This window comes from Musa acuminata, chromosome BXJ1-7 (assembly GCF_036884655.1).
Source record: "Musa acuminata AAA Group cultivar baxijiao chromosome BXJ1-7, Cavendish_Baxijiao_AAA, whole genome shotgun sequence".
Lineage (NCBI taxonomy): Eukaryota > Viridiplantae > Streptophyta > Magnoliopsida > Zingiberales > Musaceae > Musa > Musa acuminata.
The window spans coordinates 7,181,909-7,201,180 of NC_088333.1; the positions used below are offsets into that span (position 1 = coordinate 7,181,909).

At 44.1% G+C, this 19,272-nt stretch overlaps 4 protein-coding genes and 1 pseudogene across 4 annotated transcripts; all 5 read right to left on the minus strand.

Annotated features, from left to right (window-relative positions):
• Positions 1-1,826: 1,826 nt before the first annotated feature.
• Positions 1,827-4,135, minus strand: LOC103991240 (uncharacterized). Its single transcript, XM_009410617.3, is given in 7 exon segments — positions 1,827-2,053; positions 2,056-2,295; positions 2,371-2,647; positions 2,753-2,945; positions 3,186-3,243; positions 3,362-3,438; positions 3,645-4,135. Coding segments are annotated over 7 exon segments (1,293 nt in total). The 5' UTR covers positions 4,045-4,135; the 3' UTR covers positions 1,827-2,005.
• A 3,880-nt stretch (positions 4,136-8,015) lies between these two features.
• On the minus strand, positions 8,016-9,449 carry LOC135678534 (peroxidase P7-like). The gene is made up of 3 exons (XM_065191456.1): positions 9,182-9,449; positions 8,846-9,037; positions 8,016-8,762 (listed from the first exon to the last, which is right to left on the minus strand). Exons 1-3 carry the CDS (start codon positions 9,392-9,394, stop codon positions 8,211-8,213), a joined length of 957 nt encoding a protein of 318 aa, XP_065047528.1. The 5' UTR covers positions 9,395-9,449; the 3' UTR covers positions 8,016-8,210.
• A 1,405-nt stretch (positions 9,450-10,854) lies between these two features.
• Positions 10,855-12,254, minus strand: LOC135678533 (peroxidase P7-like). Its single transcript, XM_065191455.1, has 3 exons — positions 11,989-12,254; positions 11,709-11,900; positions 10,855-11,583 (listed from the first exon to the last, which is right to left on the minus strand). The coding sequence occupies exons 1-3, from the start codon at positions 12,199-12,201 to the stop codon at positions 11,032-11,034; spliced, it is 957 nt and encodes a 318-aa protein (XP_065047527.1). The 5' UTR covers positions 12,202-12,254; the 3' UTR covers positions 10,855-11,031.
• Positions 12,255-13,636: 1,382 nt separating this feature from the next.
• LOC135678535 (large ribosomal subunit protein uL5-like) lies at positions 13,637-16,747 on the minus strand. The gene is made up of 5 exons (XM_065191457.1): positions 16,609-16,747; positions 16,401-16,508; positions 16,232-16,274; positions 15,948-16,143; positions 13,637-14,000 (listed from the first exon to the last, which is right to left on the minus strand). Exons 1-5 carry the CDS (start codon positions 16,609-16,611, stop codon positions 13,802-13,804), a joined length of 549 nt encoding a protein of 182 aa, XP_065047529.1. The 5' UTR covers positions 16,612-16,747; the 3' UTR covers positions 13,637-13,801.
• A 313-nt stretch (positions 16,748-17,060) lies between these two features.
• Positions 17,061-18,039, minus strand: LOC135680116 (peroxidase 4-like; annotated as a pseudogene).
• Between the last annotated feature and the right edge of the window lie 1,233 nt (positions 18,040-19,272).

Sequence of the window (19,272 nt, forward strand, 5' to 3'; positions counted from 1 at the left end):
TGACTGCTCCTTCATTATGGTCTCGAGGAGGATTTGCGGTCGCAGTAGATGTTGATGGAATCGGGTGCTCCGTTGTGGCACCAAGAAGAGTCGGACGGGGGAACGAAGCCCCGTGGGAGCATTGCGGAGAATGTCGTGGCTCCGAGGTCGACATAGCCAGGCTTCCTCTTTGCTCCTCTTCTTCTTCTTCTCATCATCCTCCTCTCGCTGTCGTGGATCAGGTGATCATCGTTGGAAGGGTAAGGCCAAGGCCTCGGCTTCATGACATGGAAGTCTTGGCAGTACCGTTCACGTGGGGTGAGGGGAGAACGAGCGTCGTCTTCTTGAGCGGAGAGGGAGGAAGGAGGGAGAGAGAAGAGGAGAAGAGATAGAAGAAAGACGAGAAGAGAGGTCAGAAACCCTAAACTATGTCTGATCCCCATGATGGTGGAGTGTTTATTTGTTTGGGGTGCAACGAGAAAGGAGAAGAGAGGCATTGTGTTGGTAGTCTCATTACCACTATATAGGAGGAATGGAAAGATCTGATCGACCAACCTTTGAAGGATAAAGACAAGTCAGAGAGAGACTCAAAATCTTGTACATATCTTCATTCTCGATCTCAAGTGCAATCAACCACTAAATCTTCTTTTGCTGCGGTGGCCTGCAAATCTTTAGTTGTTTCCGGGCACTCATTCTCCCATCTTTTGACCAACAAAAGAATGTAATGAGATCGATCTGTGGGTGTTTGATCAGTCCACCGGGGAGACATGTGTTGATCTGCCACACGCACACAGTAGAAAACATATGACTCGTTCAATTAAGATCATGAGCTAAAACCAAGTTGACTCCAAAGCATTCTGCAGTGACTGATGCTTTCCTTCTAAGCCATTGCCATCGTTAAAACAAGGCTACAGAGCAGTGTTGCAGTGTGTGTCCCACAGGCAAAGCTTCTTTGACTCTGTTCCACCACTCAATGGAACAGATCGTATGATTGCTAATAAACTCAGAATATACCACTGACAACTTTTGGATCCACAGCGCCGCTTCTCTTATGATTTCATCTTCACTAAAAACACTGTGCAGCATTCGACAATGCATCATTTGTCCTACTGCTCCTCCTATGACAAACTCAATGACCAGCAGAAAACATACGAAGCTCATACTTGATTCTTAAGATAACATTCTATGCTAGTCAAAGGCTACCACATGATTCCAGACTATGCTTTTGGAACATGCTACAGGTCTGGAAGTATCCATGGTGGCTTCGTAAGATCGAACACATATCAGACTGTGATATCTTTGGCTCTATCCATCCTGTCTTAGATTTCATTTTGCAAAGAAGAAATCTCAGCTTTTCATAAATGAGCCAAACAGTCGTTAGGTATCTCCAATTGTAAGGGAATGCTAATTTGGTGCTGCATTCTCCCATAACAGAGCAGATGAGAGACATGTAAGATCGACTGTTCTTTCCCAATGTAGCAAAAGCTTACTCTTCTCTCTTTAACCAACAAAAGAAATAGTGCATAGAAGCATGTAATTATTCTTTTTATGGAAATGCATTCTCCTCTCTCTCTCTCTCTCTCTCTCTCTCTCTCTCTCTTCTTAACATTAAATATAACAAAATTATTAATCAGCTTCAGATAAGTATTGTGAAGGAAGATTGTTTGTTTCGAGATCAATCGATGACAATAAATAAAAAGATTTGAACAAGATAAAGAGCCACATCGAAGATCATGAGGTAAGAAAAAACAATTAGGTATCTTATGTATTGCTAATCAAGAGAAACATGTAATGCAACAAAGCTATTTGGCTCCATTTTAATTAGAATAATTCAGAACAAGAAAACACAGGAAAAAAGAGTTTAGATGCAATGGTAGATTAAGGAAACAAGAATGCATGATACGATTGAGACGAATTCATTATCATGATAGCTAAGTTGATATTGCTCAAACTTGTTCCATCCACGTTACCTATCGCTGTGCATATTATATATACTGCGAGGCTCGAGACAAGTACTTGAAAGATCTCACTCCGATGCCCTAATGAACATGGTCAGATCCAAAGTACTCAGCCCAAAGAGGCCATCTTGCTGCTTCCTCTCTCCAGTGACTTCATCTGGAGCTGCGTGCTGCTGCCTTCCTCTTCCTGCTGCATGGCAGTGGGTGGAGTGAGTGAGAGCGAAAGCAGACTGACGCCTTCCTCGGCCCCGACGCTCATCTTCCCGTTTGCTCCACCGGCTACCGGGTTCCTTCCCAAGCTTAGCTGCAGGTCAACGATGGCCTTGGGCTCTACTTTTCCACGCATCTCTTCCAGCTCCTGATCATGAAGTGAGAGAAGAAGATCGAAAGCTTGCCTACGGATCAAATAACACTACGGTTCTCAACATGGTACCTCGAGTCGATCATCGACGATGATTGGGTCATGCAAACTAGACATGTTATCCTTGAGGGAGTAGCTGCTGCTGCTGTTCTTCCATCCAGGCACAGGAGCAGTACTGGTGGAGAATGGTCGCAGACTACTGCTACCGATCCCATCAAACTTTCCACTTCTACTCCCCTCCATTCTTCCCTGGAGGTAATGGTGCCGAGATCTGGGATTCCTTGCATCAAACAACTGGGATGAAGATGGCTTCCCGTCCTCCCCGAAGAACAATCCTTGATCTTGAGATCTGCTATGAGGATGGAACAAAACAACACTTCCTTTAGGAATTAGGGTTTGAGAGCTCGAGCTCGAGGGTAGTATGACCGACATAAGCAGAATTCGAGATATATACCCATAGTTGCCAGTTTTAAGATCGAATGGCTTTAGCCTCTGCATAAGGCTGTAAAAGCGATCGGTCTCCTGAGGACTCCATTGAAAATAACCACTATTTTCCATGCCGGAGGACTGATATGAAGCAGCAGCAGTTCTCTGATAAGACATCTCATGTAGGCCTCTTCTCAAGTACGCATCCATGGGAGATACAGCTGCAACAATTGACAATGCTACATATGTTGGTTGTCTTCTTTTCCCAAGCATGATCCATGTAGTATATAGCACAAGAAGGTGAGCATTATCTTTGAAGCTATAATACCAAACACAGAGGAATTCTGAAGAACTACATGTGTGAGAGGATTTATGCTGTGTATTAGGCCACAAGATTACATGGGGAATTTGGAAGATGATGTTTGAATCCTTCAAGAAAAAAAGGGTGACCAAAATCAAACCTGAAAAGAAGGGCGACTTCTCTTGCCAAGCATTGTCTAGCTTCTTGCTTCGATACATCTGATGCAAGAAAAGGGTTGCAGAGATCATGACAAGGAAGGGAAAAATCTAAAAAATAAGGGCAATTAGAACCATCTTTTGGCTGGGTAGCTGCTTGATTAGGTTTTGTATGCCTCACCTGCAAGTGACTCTTTACATGCGCTATATTGAGTCCCCTCACATTCATCACCTGAAGAACCAACTTTGGTGTCGCTCCTGCACCATCCATTTCATCAATAAGGTGATTGCAAGACTAGATCAGCTAGAGACAACGGAGCAATGCTCTGAAATCCTTTCTTTCTTTGTAGATAAATGGAGGAAAAATGAGGGGAAAAGGAAAAATCATCTCATCAATTACGTAATCTTCCCTTACAGTTTCCTCAACATCAAATGTTTATAAGGGTAGCATTTCGTGAGCTTACTGTCTGGTCCACCGAGCCTGTCCACCGCATGGACAAAGGAGATGTGGAGATCCGGAGTCCACCGCAGCCTCGGCAGCTTGGAACGATTGTACTGCCTCACCGTCGGCATCCTAATCTGATCGACCCCCTCGGCTGGGCTGCCGCTCTTGGTATCGCAGTTGCTTCCACTGTCGTTGTTGCTGCTGCTGCTGTTGTTGCTGGAGCTCGCTCCTCCTGCCACCTCCGTAACGCTACCTCCATCGTCATCATCATCATCGCCGCTGCCTCCGTCGCTCCCCACACCCTCGTTAAGATCCAGTTCGTCCAATCTCCTCTTGTGCGTCGCAGATCGGCAGCTCCTGGTGCTTCTCTCCTCATCTCCGCAGACGTCCACCGCCGCAGCCTCCACCGCCTCTGCCATGTCTCCCCCTCCTTTTGGCCGCCTCCTACTTTTCTTACACTACCATTTGGCTTAGCATGATGAGGAAGGTGGGAGAGTAAGAGAAAAGGGGAGTGTAGGGACAGCAGTGATGATATTAATATTGAGGGTGAGAGAGAAAGATGTAGACGTGTTGAAGACTCATGATATAATATGGCCATCAGCAAGTATTCCCCACTTGGACTACTTCTCTATTATAATTGATTTCACTGTTGTGTGGGAGAAAAGAACAGTGCTGAGAAGCCCAGAGGACGAAGAGAAGCATAGATGGTATCTCGAGGGGGAAGGAGATGAGTTGCTGTCACCGATATATAGCAATCACTATGGTGTTCAAACCGGTTTGCAGGGCTAAATCAATTTAAACTAATTTTTAGTTCGATTAGATTAAATTAAGATAGGTTCGAACCAAAATCAATTCGAATCTACCTAATCATATCGATTCGATTAATCAATTTATTATTTTTAATAATTATAAAAATATTTTTTAGATGAATCGAACTGAAATCTTAGTTCAATTAGACGGACTTCATACAATTTATGAAATTATGATATTAAAAATTAGGTCAAAATCGATTTGATTTTTGTTAGTGAATAAAAGTATTGTGGCTAATGAGTCAGCACGGTTAGGGAGCATCTAGCGGGGTGAGTAGGATGGTGAGGTGGCCGCGTCCTCGGGAAGGAATGTTGGCCGACGTTGGTCTGGATCCGGGCTGACTCATTGCTCTTCTTTATATCGATGATGTGCGGTGTTGGATTCTGATATTAGTTAGGACGTGACGTGTGACGTCGGTGATGACTCATCTGGGGGTCAAAATATGTCATATCAATTCTGGAACGAGAATCATTTATAGTATTCAAAATCAAATTATTGATTAATCAATTTAGATTGACTCGTAGCTGAATCAATTTTTTTATTCGATTTGAACACCCCTAATAACCTCGATGCGAAGTGATCGATACAAATCAAAACAATTATTCTCCTCAAAAGCACGTTTACTCACGAGGATGGAAACCGAAGTCAAACAAAACAAGCCTGGTGACAAATTCATGCTCATTTAAAGCATTTTTGCACTTTGCGTTTCAAGACAATACGACAACTTCGATTCCTATGACGTTCATGCGAGGAGCGTGCAATGGTGAACACATGGCCACTGTGTTACGAACGTTGGGTTAAACCGAGTTTGACTTGTGCTTCTCTATTTATGGCTTTGCCGTCCTCTTCTATTTCCAACAAGTAATGAGAAACCGATTGCATTAATCATCATGAGATGATGAGAGGAATCATGTTGGTTGTGATTCGAAGATAAAAGAACCAAATTCTTGACATTGGCAATATATATATACGGATATAATACATATTTAATTGGTTTATACCGTACAAATCAATCTATGGATGACAATTTGGCATCGGCTGTTGACAAGACACTCACGACATTTTCTATAAGACGCCGAAGAAACGATCGCATTCCAATTGGGATTTGAATGGCCGACAAAAGGGTAAGAAGTCACAATGTGATGGTTTCCCAACTATTGCGTGAAAGCGTTGGGTGTCAACAATGCACGCATCTCCCCTGACTTTTCATCCACGTCAATTCGTTGACCGGTCGTCTACCATCGCATGCATGCCTACAATTCCGTATCGTGATTATTCCCATCGAGCACGAATATTGGCGCAATCGTCAAACTGCATCTTTGACTTGTCCATGTTGATTAGACCGAATGGCTGTAAGATTCTTCCAACCGAGAGAATTGGGAAGGATACAGTGATGGACTGCACCTAATTCAGAAATCGCAGGCTCCTCAGAATGATTTAGAGTGGCATGCACATTGGACTCGATGATGAGTCTGATGGGAATACTTTGGCTTCACTCTCCTCCTCGTTGACTAGCCTTGGAAATGTAGATGTGTGTGGCGTTCACATGCAGTGGTCACGTCCTTCGCATGTATATTATTACTTTCCATGCAACGTAGGTGGATGTAAATATATATTCCGGCATGGTTCAACTCACACACACACATACTACAATAATCGCAATCCACAATAGCATTTCAAATTCGAAGAGAGGACAAATATTCCAGAACTAAAAGCGGTATATAATGGTGCTACAATTGTTGCAGCTGTTCCTCGGATGACATAAACAAGCCGAGTGTACAGATCGGGAATCGATGCTGCATGCATGTTTTATATATTGGGAGCTGGAGAATCTTAGAAGGTTTTGGCATTGGTTTCACGCATGGAGACATCATCCCATCGTCACCCTCATGAGATCGATATGGAGGCAGATTTCGAGGCTGTTGGGAAGGCTGGAAGCTGCACAATGATGCAATCTACTTCGCATTTAAAACTCCAACAAGGCATGCGAGTTGATGAACATCATGTGGGTGGAAAGTGTAGTTATATCAGAAGCTAAGAAGCATCTCACTGTAGCCTGTGACCATGAACAGTGAGCCAAATTGACTGAGTTATTGATGCAATATTGTACTGAGGGGGATCGGAGACTACGGGTGGTGTTATTGAGTTGTAGAATATCCTCCTCCATGCAATATAGCATTGTCGAGTACATATCCCCCACATGAGAATAAACAAAAGCATGGTAGGCAGATCTGAATGAGGCCACCTTGTCCTCTTCTGCACCTGCTGTTGCTTCACCCCCCTCCCGGTCCCTTCTCAAGCTTGATGGGTCTGCTAGTTTGCGTGACTGCTGCTTGTCCTCCTTCTGCTGCCGCTTCGTTGGATACTGCATTGACATGGCTGACCAACTGAAGCTCCAATGCGTTGGCTGAAGACCCGCCGCAAACATAGGCATTTTCTTCGAGACAGTATCACTGTCTCACATGCATGCCTGCCTGCCTTCCTTTTCTCTCTCTCTCTCTCTCACTCTCACTCTCTCAAGTTTTACCGCTGCTTCCATGTATTATATGGCTACTGTTCGTCAGCGAGTTCAGGACGACTCTCATCCCAATGTTGCTGACGAAGTGGGCAGAAAACAAAAGGGAAACTGTCCTGCTTGGAGCTTCTAATCATCACGTATCTTCAAAGATGTTTTTTACTCTGCAGCTTTCTAACTTTCAAAGCTTGCACTACAAGTGTTCAATATATTTTATGGATTCTCTTCAAATCCTACCCAACTCACATATTATTCATATCTGTAATAGTTTCAACTGAATTCATTTCAATTTCGATGAACGAGTGTGAGGTCGAGTGGGTAAAAAAGGTACAGTACTCGAAGTAAAAGATAACCAAACCTAGCTAGCTGCTGCTGCTGCTGCTGCTGCTGCAATCCCTACTTGCTACCCACAGGGATGGATAGACCAATACAGAGAGGGTATGTTGAATGAATCATGGATGGGCTGGTTTGGCCCGTCATGCTACTGGGATCACAGATACGAGTCATATGACACTGATGGCAACGGAAACTACCATGTACTCGTGTTGATCACTGGGTCGAGAACAAGTTGGGAGTGGATTCACAGAGATAGCCATGAAATCTTACTCACCCTCGGTCGCAGTAAGCGACAACCTATGAAGGGGACTACTCGCTGCGCCTGTGTATGCGCGCATGGCTCGCATCCTTTGGACAGGATAACTCACTGATCCAAGGATCATGCAGCGATGGAATGGGTCATGGTTGCCCCGTCCTTGTCTTTTGTTTCGGAAGACACGGCTGACATGGGCATGTGGATCTCACTGTAATCAACCAAACATGTTTCGAGAGTGATTCCATCAACTTGAATACATCTACTGTGCTCAACAACGCCATGTGTACTCTGTCTGAAGCAGATGATATATTTGCTTTGGTGTCTCAAGAAAATTCATCGTACGTAAGCTTATATGTTCTGTTAGGATTACATGCATGGAATTCGTAGGTAAACTTCGTCCAGCGGTTGACAGTGATGGAGAATATTAGATTTGTAGGACTAATATGTTAGGTCTGATTTCGAAGAGGAGAGAAGGAAGAAGGCACACAGTAATGCAATTATTCTCATTCAATCTAAAATTACAGTAATCTTCTCATTATTTTCTTTCATAATCCAACTACTTTTTAATTCTAATTAATACTTATTTTATTTTCTGAATTATCTTTAATATTTCTTAAAATTCCAACCCATTAATATCAAGGGATAGCAAGCCAAGTTTGTTTTGGGACTCAATTCACCTTCCGGCAATTCAACCTGATCTCTCCGCTTGTTCCTGTCAATGGGCTGATGTTCCCCATCTTCACCATGGCCGCCGCGAAGTCACTTGCAAAGGCGGCAGCGTTGGTGCTGTACTGCCGCACCAGTGCGTCCTGAGAACCGTTGTTGAAGAGCTCCTGGTCTGAGTGGAGGAGGCCTCTATGAGCGACGAGGTTCTGGAAGTACTTGTTGTCGAAGGTGGTGGGAGTCTGGAGGTCCAGCGGCGCCAAGTTGTTGTCGCCGCCGGACGACGGGCAGCTCTGCTGGCGCTGCGACGCGAAGCTGGGATCGATGTTGGTGTCGTTGTAGATGTGGGGGCGGAAGCTGATGCACCGCGCGAGGCCGATGGTGTGGCCGCCCGACAGCGCCGTCATGTCCCGGGCGTTCAAGTTCTTGTTGGCGAAGGATGATATGAGCTGGGAGAGGCTGAAGCCGGGGCCTGGGAGGTTGCTGTTGGCGGCGCTTTGGCTGGCGGTGGTGGCGTCCCGGCGCCCCAGTGGCACTGTCCATGTTGGTCCACCAAGCTGCAGAGCATATCATGCATATTCGTCAGCCAAACTACTACTACTACTCTCTCTCTCTCTCTCAAACATGTAAAGATACCGACCAGTACTACGCCGTCGCGTGCGGCCAGCGCGAGGATGTCGGCGCAGGAGACGGTAGAGGGGCAGGCCGCTTCGACGCTGGATTTGATGGTGTCGATAACTTCGAATCCACGGACAGAGTTGGCGTTTGGCATCGCGTTCTTCTCTCCGGTGAACGTCGCCGTGTCATCCAGTAGAATGGATCCATCGCAGCCCTGTCGACCAAAGCATATAAGCTTTATTGAGCACTCCATCGTATGCTTCTCCGAGCAAGAATATGAATTCCAAATGGAACAACACAATCAACACCAATATACCCTTAAATAAGACCATAAGAAGAGAAATGAAATGATGCATACGTTGACAAAGCAGTCATGGAAGAAAAGCCGGAGAATGGATGCGCCCAATCTCTGCTCTCGATTCACTGCCTGCGTCATTCCCGACCGCACGATGCTCTGGAGATTCGGGCATGTACTGCTGTAGAAGGTCGGCGACAACTGCCCATTAATGGCAGCACAGGCAAGCAGGGAGAGGAAACAAAGCACGACGAAGCCATTGCAGGTGGTGGCCATGGTCGATCGACAAGGTCAACGCACTACTACTTAGATGGTCGACTTGAGATGGGAAGAAGCCCTCGACATAGCCAGTTATATATACTGCTCTTTCTTGCATGTTCCATTCGATTAGACAAGCTTCAAGAAGGGAAGATTGGTTGGGAAGCAAGTCATTATGCGTCTCGATGGCCACCTGCAACCACCATCAGAAAGCAGATGCAGACTCGAAGTGAAGAGGAAGCCATGGAACCCATCCATGTCACTTTCGTCGGCTCTCTAGTCCATGGTGAGCACATTCTCATCGAACGTATTCATACTTCTTTCCACCCTAATGTCTCATTCCAAGAGCAACTTCTTGTCACAGAAGTGTTACAGGTGCAGTCTTGCTTGCTGCACATCCTCATCAGGTAGCGCCATGATTAAGTTTGTAGTGAATGGCAAACATAATGGCGATGACCTTAAACTTGTCTGCGGTTCTTCCACGTTAAGATGGTGGGGGAAGAGAGAAGGATAGATAGAGAGAGGAAGCTTAATTGAGGTATTCGGGGTCGGTCACCAAACGACATGGCTTAGCTTTTGAAGCAAAGCAAAGATGGAATTGCTTTATCGATTCAACTTCATGATATTGTGGGATCTTTGAGTGATGCGCAGGTGCAAATGATGCTTGTACATCTAACTCATCACCATGATCTAACTTAGACGGATGAGCCATGCAGTGAGGTGCCTAATGATCAACACAAGGATGCTTCTCGTTACAACACACCACTTGATCATTGGAGTTTGGCGGTAGGACGCCATCAATCATGCTTTCTATTGTAGAGCTCAAGTAAGTAACTTCTGTGTGTGTGTACTTGATGTTCCAGGAAAGCTCGGCAGAGGACGGAGGTTGTGAAGTCATTTTCTCAAACAGTTGTTATAGAAGAACAGCCGCAGACCTAATGGATTCCGGCAAGGAAGTCAAATTAGTGAGGATTGCCATATATTGCATCAAATGTTAATTCAATCCAAATAGATGTTATCATATCTCCTCGACTATGTCAGGATCGACTTATATTGAGTTAGACATCAATTCAACTAAGAAACTCAAATGAATAGATTATAAATATATCATTAGATTATTTTAATATTTATAAATATAAAATTATTCTCTTAATTTTCTTTTAATTTATCGCAACACAACCTTTGGATGCACGCTTGAAGTTATCCCAGAATTTTGACCGAGTTTTGTGGATATGTGATGACAGTTGTGCAGAATGGCGACGGCATGCTTTGACCGTGACAGCATCGTTTTCTGGTTGACTAAGGTATTGCTGCATTTATGATCTTCTTAAGAAGACGACGTATGGCTCTTCAACTTGGGTAGGCTGAAATAGTTGATCGATGTTGATACATTGATGCTCATGAATTTGACTTTACACTCTGTAATTGATAGCATATATGGATGATAAGTGATGAAGACATAATTTGGGGTCATGACCTTAACATAACTTATCAAAATCCTTTTCCTTTGAAGATAAACTTGATATGATATGAGCTAATCAAACAGTAGGCTTGTCTCAGACACTTCATCGTAGACAAAAGCCTAATTATTACTTGCGTGCTTCACTCTAAGCAAAGCTAAGTAATAATGGGAATGCATTCAACCCATGCGGGTATCAGTTCGCCTTCCTGCAATTTAACCTGATCTGCCCCTTCGTCCCCGTCAGCGGGCTGATGTTGCCCATCTTCACCATGGCCGCCGTGAAGTCGCCGTTGAAGACCGCGGGGTTCGTGCTGTACTGCCGGACCAGCGAGTCCTGGGACCCGCCGTTGAAGAGCTCCTGGTCCGAGTGCAGGAGGCCCTTCCGAACCATCAGGTTCTGGTAGTACTTGTTGTCGAAGGTGGTGGGGGTCTGGAGGTCGAGCGGGGCCAGATTGCCGTCGCCACCGGACGAGGGGCAGTTCTGCTTGCGGAGCGCGGCGAAGCTGGCGTTGACGTTGGCGTCGTTGTAGATGTGGGAGCGGAAGCTGGTGCAGCGGGCTTGGCCGATGGTGTGGGCGCCGGAGAGCGCGGTCATGTCCCGCGCGCTCAGGCCCTTGGCGGCGAAGGAGGAGACGAGCTGGGAGAGGCTGGAGCCGGGGCCGGGGAGGTTGCTGTTGGCCGCGCTCTGGCTGGCGGTGGTGGCGTCCCTGCGCCCCAGTTGCACCGTCCACGTCGGTCCACCAAGCTGCACGCAGTACTCAAATCGTTAGCGGCGAACATCGTCGTCGTCGTCATCATCACCACCATCATTATCTATGCAGGGCTCATGCGAGACAGCACAACGCGATGAGTCAGGACATGCTCGCTCACCAGGACGACGCCATCGCGTGCGGCGAGGGCGAGGATATCAGCGCAGGACACGGTGGCTTTGCAGGCGGCCTCGACGTTGGACTTGATGGTGTCGATGACTTCGAAGCCACGGGCAGAGTTGGCGTTCGGCCCTGCGCTCTTCTCGCCGGTGAAACTGGAGGTGTCGTCCAGTAGTATCGACCCGTCGCAGCCCTGAGAAACCAACATATCACATGTCTCTTCATCAGCGACCGTAAGCTGTCGATGTAAGGAAGGAAGGAAAGACAGAAGTGAGGCATACATTCACGAAGCAGTCGTGGAAGAAGAGCCGGAGAATGGAAGCGCCCATCCGCGGCTCCTTGTTCACGGCTTGTCTCATGGCGGACCTCACTATGCTCTGGAGGTTGGGACATGTACTACCGTAGAAGGTCGGTGACAACTGGCCATTAATGGCAGCACAGGCAAGCAGAGAAAGGAAACAGAAGAAGAAGACTCGATCAGAGAGTGTGGCCATGGTCGATCACAACTTCGTTACCGAAGATGGCTGAAATGGGATGGGATGAGATGAGATGAGATGAGAGAGCTGCCATGGCGAGATACATATATACACAGCGGCATGGCTGTATGGGTTTGAAAAGTCAAAACGGTGGCGGGCATCAAAGATTGCTGCTTCTCTCCAATGCTGAAGTGGCAAGTCAAAGAATGGGCATTGGCGGGCGGATGGAGTTCCAAGAGACTTCCTTATCATCATTAAACACGAGGGCCAAATGGACGCTGGCATGAAACTGACCGCTCTCATGCATGCAAGCAAATAAAGACAAAAGGATAAGATAAGCTAAAGGCTAGCCGACACAGGGGATCTCGACGATACTTTCCGTCTCTTGGATGAGGAGTCCAATTGGAAATCGACTACCCCGACATCAACAACTTGATGATATTATGAACACAGTTCAGTATTTTGACTAGCAACTCTTAATCGTAAGCATCCAAAAATATTCTTGCATGGAGGAGGGAGTAATGCTGGTTAAGAACCAAAGGATGAGCAAGGGATTCTTGTTCCCTCTATCTGTCGTTGTTACTGACGACGAGACCATCGGACTGGGGGATTTGACTGAGTGCGATATGCATGAAAGTGAGGTACCAGATAGTTTTAGTCAGTAAAAAAATTCTTCCTTTTCGTTGGCTCGCTCAACAATGCCAGGTTAATTAGCTCTTCCGAAGAGGTCAAAGTAGTGGAGAACAGAAGCAGGAAGGAAGAATGATCAATCATCCATCCTTCATGCCTGCCTCTGAGTCGACTACGACAGCTAATTGCTGCACGCAGTTTGATGCTTATCCATGGAAGATTCGTTTGTGGAGGATAGTCTCCTATATGGTCTTCTAAGAAAAGTGATTTTATTATGTTCAGGTCCAAAACAGGAATATTGCACATTGCAAAATTGATTGACATGAGTTTCTAAAATTCATAAAATTTGGAATATTGCACATTACAAAATTGAAATCGGAAGACAAAATTGGACATGAGTTTCTAAAATTCATAAAATTTGGCATATGATGGATGCTATGTGTATGCATTTCAAGAAAAAAAGGTAAACCCTACATGGCTGCTATTGAGAACCAAACGAATCAAATCAGATGGTTTTATTTCTCCATCTTTCTGACTTGCTATTACGGAACCAAGATCTAAAGGATTAAAAAAGTCAATATTACGGAACCAAGATCTAAAGGATTAAAAAAGTCAATCATTCACAATCACCGATGAAGGATTCCTTGAAAAGTTAAGGATTAGTAATCCTTTTTAGAAATCGAATGGATTCGAGAGATTAACGGCATGCTAAGCACATCATAAATATGACTTCCATAGAATATACCTCTTAAAATTTCTTGTAGGTTAAGATGTGGACTATTAACAAAGCTGCTGATATTCAATGTCCACAAAAATCACGACGGCAGAAAAATAACAATCTTTACTACTAGAATCACAAAATTGTCTGGGTCTCAAAATTGGAAAAATAGAACAGTTTTCTTAAAGAACTACTCTGATGAAGAAAAAAAACACTGATGGGAGCTGATCCGACTGCAAAAGGAGTTCCAAAGTTCAGTCATACCAGAACCTATGATGTGGTTCCCTGAGCCTTGTTAAGGATGACACCCTCGTATTTCACCTGGAACCACTTCATTGAATCCTCCTTGGTCACTCTGTGCTGAATGCCAACACGGGACTTGCATCGGCGGCGACGGCTCACTCGATATCCAGCACGCTCTAGGACAACATAGAAATCCATGCCATAGATACCCGTCGATGGATCGTACCTGCAAAATTGACATGAAACATTCAGTAATTAAAACAAAGGAGATGTTATAAAACACGAGGAATGACAAATAAGCTAATAATCACCCTTCTAACAAATTTTAAGACCATGCTAATCCTATTACTACTTTGAAATATGTATGCCATGGTGCAAACAAGAATTCTATTCAAGGACTCAATCAAATACCAAGTTTCACAAAATAAGTTTTCATGAATTTTTGCGGCAATTAAAATTTGATTTATGTGCTATCAACCCCAAAATAGTAGATCCAACTTGGGAAGTAAATGACAAGAAGAGCTAGCAGGGTTTTAAACCCAACCAGTTTTCTCAAATTAAAGACTGCATCAGAGTCAGTCAACTTTATTCTTTTGCTCACCAAGAATGCTCTAATTCAGAACAGAATGGGAAATGTAAACTGTTTAATATAATCAACCCAAACAAGGATGCCATGTTACATGAAATCATGGCCAACCATACTTTTGCAGCAGTATCACTTCTCTAAAACTGTAATCTCCACCAACACCAGATATTGGAGTCCATTACCGAGCAACCATTTCATCCATAACAAAAACTCCCCTCCATATGACCTACCTAGCAACTGTCAAAGAAGGAAAACAAACCATTTCAGTAACATCTCCAGCTTATCTTAATAAAATAGAATCTTGTCGACACCTGTGATACACACGTGATGGCCTGTATAGTCCCTCAACCACATGATTTCTTCCTAATATGCTCCAAGTTTTGACTGAATGAAACATTCTGAATGTCTATTTCAATACCACAGCAACTACATTTTCCCTCAATCATAAAATTGTTGTTCTTTCCTGATAATCAGCCTGTCAAATGATACTTGTCATAGCCATAAAAAATCATTCTTGCCGGCTCATGCCACTTATCATATCAATGTCATTCCCAAATATTGATAACAATCACGTGCATTGCAGATGGACAATACAATGACATTGTTAAAAAATACCATGTCAAGTGCAATAGTAAACAGGTGACAATACATGCCCAAACCGTGGTGCATATTAATCAGTGGTCACATGGTAAATAATATAAGCAATTATTATCTTCCCATGGATGGACATATTTACTGACTCCAGAAAGAAAGAAAATCTTATTTACTGCTTCCAATTCATCCAGAAGTTCCTTTCTCCCTTTGGACTGTATTAAGTGTTTGCTACTCTTACAAGGCCTACCAGACTTGCTTTATGAACAACACATTATCTCTGTAGGACAAATGTAAAGGGTAGTACCATACTGTAAGTTACAACCCAAAGCTTAACATATTTTTCGCCATGATCTAAAATACTAATTATATATTGATTATGCTTTACAATGTAACTACCTTTTCCTTGTTTCCAAATTTACCCAAAGGGTCATATATTATTTCCACTTACAGAATACATTAGCAGCCTATGTGTATCGACGTGGATCACGATCAGAATAATAATTGTCATTTGTGCCACCTAATATGGAACACACTAAAACACTGACAGATGCAATAAAAGTGTAAGGGTTAAAAAACAAAGACATCTTGTGATCTATATTCAATTTCACTAAGTTCACATGACAAGAAGTGCAATAGTTTACCATGAAGTATGATACCTCCAGTCTGAATTGTCAATTTGCAACATATAAACTGTCACTAGAAACTAAAAAGCTGTAACTAGACTTCGTATACAAAACTTTTCAGAGACAAAAGTACACCAATCACATATCCCCGCATCATAATTGTATCCCCACTGGTAAGATGAACCATTTAGAGGTTTAGTTAAAACAAAAGATGTACTTGTCATTTTAATTAACAGATGTGATTGATGACTGCAATAAAACATAACATAAACATGAATTCAGGCACAGAAATTCATATCTTTGTACTCTATATTTGTGGTTTTCAAAGGAAAAAATGAACAAAATAAATAAAAACAAAACTTTCGCTTACTTAATTCCAAGATCAATATGCTCTTGTATGCCAAACCCAAAGCAGCCAGTATCACTGAAGTTTCTCCTCAGCAGCTCATATTCCTTCACCTTCAATCCACTTTCCAGAAGTTGCATTGCCTTGTCACCTCTGACTGTGACATAGCACGCAATCTTCTCATTACGCCTGATCCCAAAGGACCGGACAGTGTACCTAGCTGCAGAGTTATATGGGCAATAAAAGAAAGGCCAAGAGAAGAAGAATCTTGGAACTATACATTCATTTCACGAAACAACAAAATGTACCCTTTGAGAAAACAGGTGTCTGCCCACTCAACTGCTCCAAAACCTGCACCGCAAGGGGAAACAGGATATATAACAAAACAACCAATCGCCATTCTAAGGAACAAGATACCCGTAAGGACTAATACACACAGAGCCAACCCCCATAATCTGCAATACATAGAGAAAGTACCTTGGCGGCCCTGGTGAGGCGATCACCGCTCTCGCCGACGGAGATGTTGAGTACGAGCTTCTGGACCTTGATCTCTCTCATCGGGTTCGACAGCTTCTTCTCGGAAGCCTGTGCCGGAGGAGAAGAATAATTCCATCAGAGGCGAGAAAGAAGGAGAGAGTAGCACACAGAAGAAGAGACAGAGAAAAAGAGAGAGAGAACGGAAAACCATTGCTACAGGGAGATCGCCCGAGTGGAGAGGCGGCGTCGGAGTCGCAGCAGCTCGCGCGGCGGAGAGATCGACAGGAACGAGAAACCCTAAATAGGGGAGCGCGAGCGGCTTTTGTTTGATGTAGGCGAGAGCTCAAAATGACGGAAATGCCACCAACGAAGCCCTTCAGTAGACTAATGGGCCTTATTAGGCCAGCCCAAAATGAGTATGAATAGTTAGGATTAAGAATCTCTTTTACATGGGATTTCATGGTGATCTACGTTTAATTAATAAGCTTTATTCATTAATTAGTTTGGTATCATTTCAATTACATGAGATTTCATGGAGAAAGAAGTCTAAATATTTCGACCAATTAAATACCTGCCAAGTCAGAACGTTCACTGTCATCTCATGACGACGATATAGTGGCGCATTGAAGCTTGGATTACTCTACTTATCCTCGTGGCCTATCAGTTCACCTTACTGCAACTCAACCTGATCTCCGCGTCGGCTCCCGTAAGGGGGCTGATGCTTCCCATCTTCGCCATGGCGCGGAGCCATCGGTGGTGCACTGCTGCACCAGTGAGTCCTGCGTCCGAATGGAGGAAGCCCTGCAAGGCGAGGAGGTTCCGGTAGTAGACGTTGTCGAATGCGGTCGGGGTCTGGAGGTCGAGCGGAGCGAGGCTGTCGTTGCTACCGGACGCGGGGCAATTCTACCAGCGCAGCGTCGATGTTGGTATCGTTGTAGACGTCGTAGCGGAAGTTGAGGCATCGCGTCTGGCCGATGGTGTGCGCGCCGGAGAGCGCGGTCAGGTCGCGAGCGCTCAAGCCCTTCGCGGATAAGGCGGAGATGAGCTCGGCAAGGCTGGAGTCGGGGGCCGGGAGGTCTATCTCAGACGCGTCCTTGCTGGCGGTGGTGGCGTCCCTTCGTCCCAGCGGCACGGACCATGATGGGCCACCGAGCTGCAAGAAAACTACAGCTCCGTCAACGTAAACCAAGAAGCAGCAACTCCGGTGACGGCTCACCAACGTGAAGTGGAAGCCCATTGCAGGCGCCAAGGTCTGAGGAGGACTAATGGCCGGGTGAGAGAAGTCTCAGGCGCACACTTACCAGAACCACACCATCACGCGCGGCGAGCGCGAGGACGTCGGCACAGGAGACCGTGCCGGGGCAAACCTTCTCCACTTCGGACTTGATGTCGTCGACCATGTCGAAGCCACGGAGCGAGTTGGCATTTGGAATTGCGGTCTTCTCCCCGAAGAAGGTCGCCGTGTCATCCATTAGCACCGATGCAACGCAACCCTTGAGAAGACACGGAATTAATCGAGCTCTCGTCAGCACCTTATGAACAGTGGAATGAACAAAACAAGGTCAAACTGCAGCTCATGGTCAAACTTGAGGACACAATTTGGGATGCAGTACGGAGGACTGGACGGCGCCGATGGCATAACACGATAGAAGGAGAGGAGCTCATTACTCTAGTTAACTATTTATAGCATTTCAATATTTATATTTTTAAAAATTATATTAACATCCATATAATTATGAAAACAAATATATATATATATATATATATCACAATATTATTAGTTTTATCAATAAAAATAAAAAAAATAAAAAAATAAAAAAATTTAATATTTTAATTGGTGATGACTAACGTCAACACTGTTAAGGGTCACAAGTGGTTGTTATAGATGGAAAGAGTGACGATAAAAGGTGCAAATCACTTTGTAATTATATCGATATGAACGTAGTTATTGAGTACTCATTTCGCTACTCTGCATCTACGTCGATATCGACAATAGTTATCGAGCGACGAAAGAATCGCTCAACATTTGCATTAATACCAACGCAAATGCTGAGTGGTACTACTTAGTAACTATGTCGGTGTCAAATATCACCTCTCATCATTGTTCTTATCATCCACAACGACTACTTGCGGTCCCAACATCATTGCGATCCACCACTATTAATTGAAACATTAAATTTTTTTATTTTTTATTTTTATATTTTCATTTATAAAACCAATGATTTTAAGATAAATGAATCTAGATATTTTAATTTCATAATTCAATATAATTTTTTAAAATATAAAGATCGAGATGCTGAAGATATTTAACTACTAAGGATAATATATAATTAATTCGTAAGAGAGTGATAAAGGATTACTGATTCTAATATAATCTAAAGAAAATTGCCACACAACGAAGCAATTATGGAAGAAGAATGGATGCTCCGATCATCCAATCCCAAACAAAGCCTGAGGCAGGGTCTCGAGGAGGAAATGGTCGAGCAAGTCTACACTCCATGACCGCACGAGAAGAGAGACTTGATATGGCCTGATACTTGTGATGATCCTCGTAGAGTATCTGATGAATGCATTAATAGGCGGCTGGTTGACTGTTATATCAAATCACTGTGCCAGAGGCTCCACTTGACTTTCGTGTTCAGCAAAAGAGAACAAGAACAACATGCTAACCTGGAGGAGGCTATGAGCAGGCAACACAAAACCATCAATCACGGACTTGGATGGACAGGACTAAACAGATTGCTTTATCCAACCTTAATGACGAGTGGAGGTTCAGGTCTCTATTTAATGAAACTTCAATGTATATATTTGAAGATATGACCATAATCTTTCGACTTCAAATGCATTATTGGACAAAGAAAAATAACTACAG

What these genes read in the sequence shown, in the direction of transcription:
- LOC135678533 (XM_065191455.1), bottom strand. Translation starts at nt 12,201, where the DNA reads ATGGCCACACTCTCTGATCGAGTCTTCTTCTTCTGTTTCCTTTCTCTG. An exon ending in TCCACGACTGCTTCGTGAAT is followed by an intron (nt 11,901 to 11,988) that starts GTATGCCTCACT and finishes TTGGTTTCTCAG; the next exon opens with GGCTGCGACGGGTCGATACT. An exon ending in CACGCGATGGCGTCGTCCTG is followed by an intron (nt 11,584 to 11,708) that starts GTGAGCGAGCAT and finishes TACTGCGTGCAG; the next exon opens with CTTGGTGGACCGACGTGGAC.
- LOC135678535 (XM_065191457.1), bottom strand. An exon ending in GCCTCACCAGGGCCGCCAAG is followed by an intron (nt 16,275 to 16,400) that starts GTACTTTCTCTA and finishes CTTGCGGTGCAG; the next exon opens with GTTTTGGAGCAGTTGAGTGG. An exon ending in GACACCTGTTTTCTCAAAGG is followed by an intron (nt 16,144 to 16,231) that starts GTACATTTTGTT and finishes ATAACTCTGCAG; the next exon opens with CTAGGTACACTGTCCGGTCC.
- LOC135678534 (XM_065191456.1), bottom strand. Translation starts at nt 9,394, where the DNA reads ATGGCCACCACCTGCAATGGCTTCGTCGTGCTTTGTTTCCTCTCCCTG. An exon ending in TCCATGACTGCTTTGTCAAC is followed by an intron (nt 9,038 to 9,181) that starts GTATGCATCATT and finishes TTTGGTCGACAG; the next exon opens with GGCTGCGATGGATCCATTCT. An exon ending in CACGCGACGGCGTAGTACTG is followed by an intron (nt 8,763 to 8,845) that starts GTCGGTATCTTT and finishes TATGCTCTGCAG; the next exon opens with CTTGGTGGACCAACATGGAC.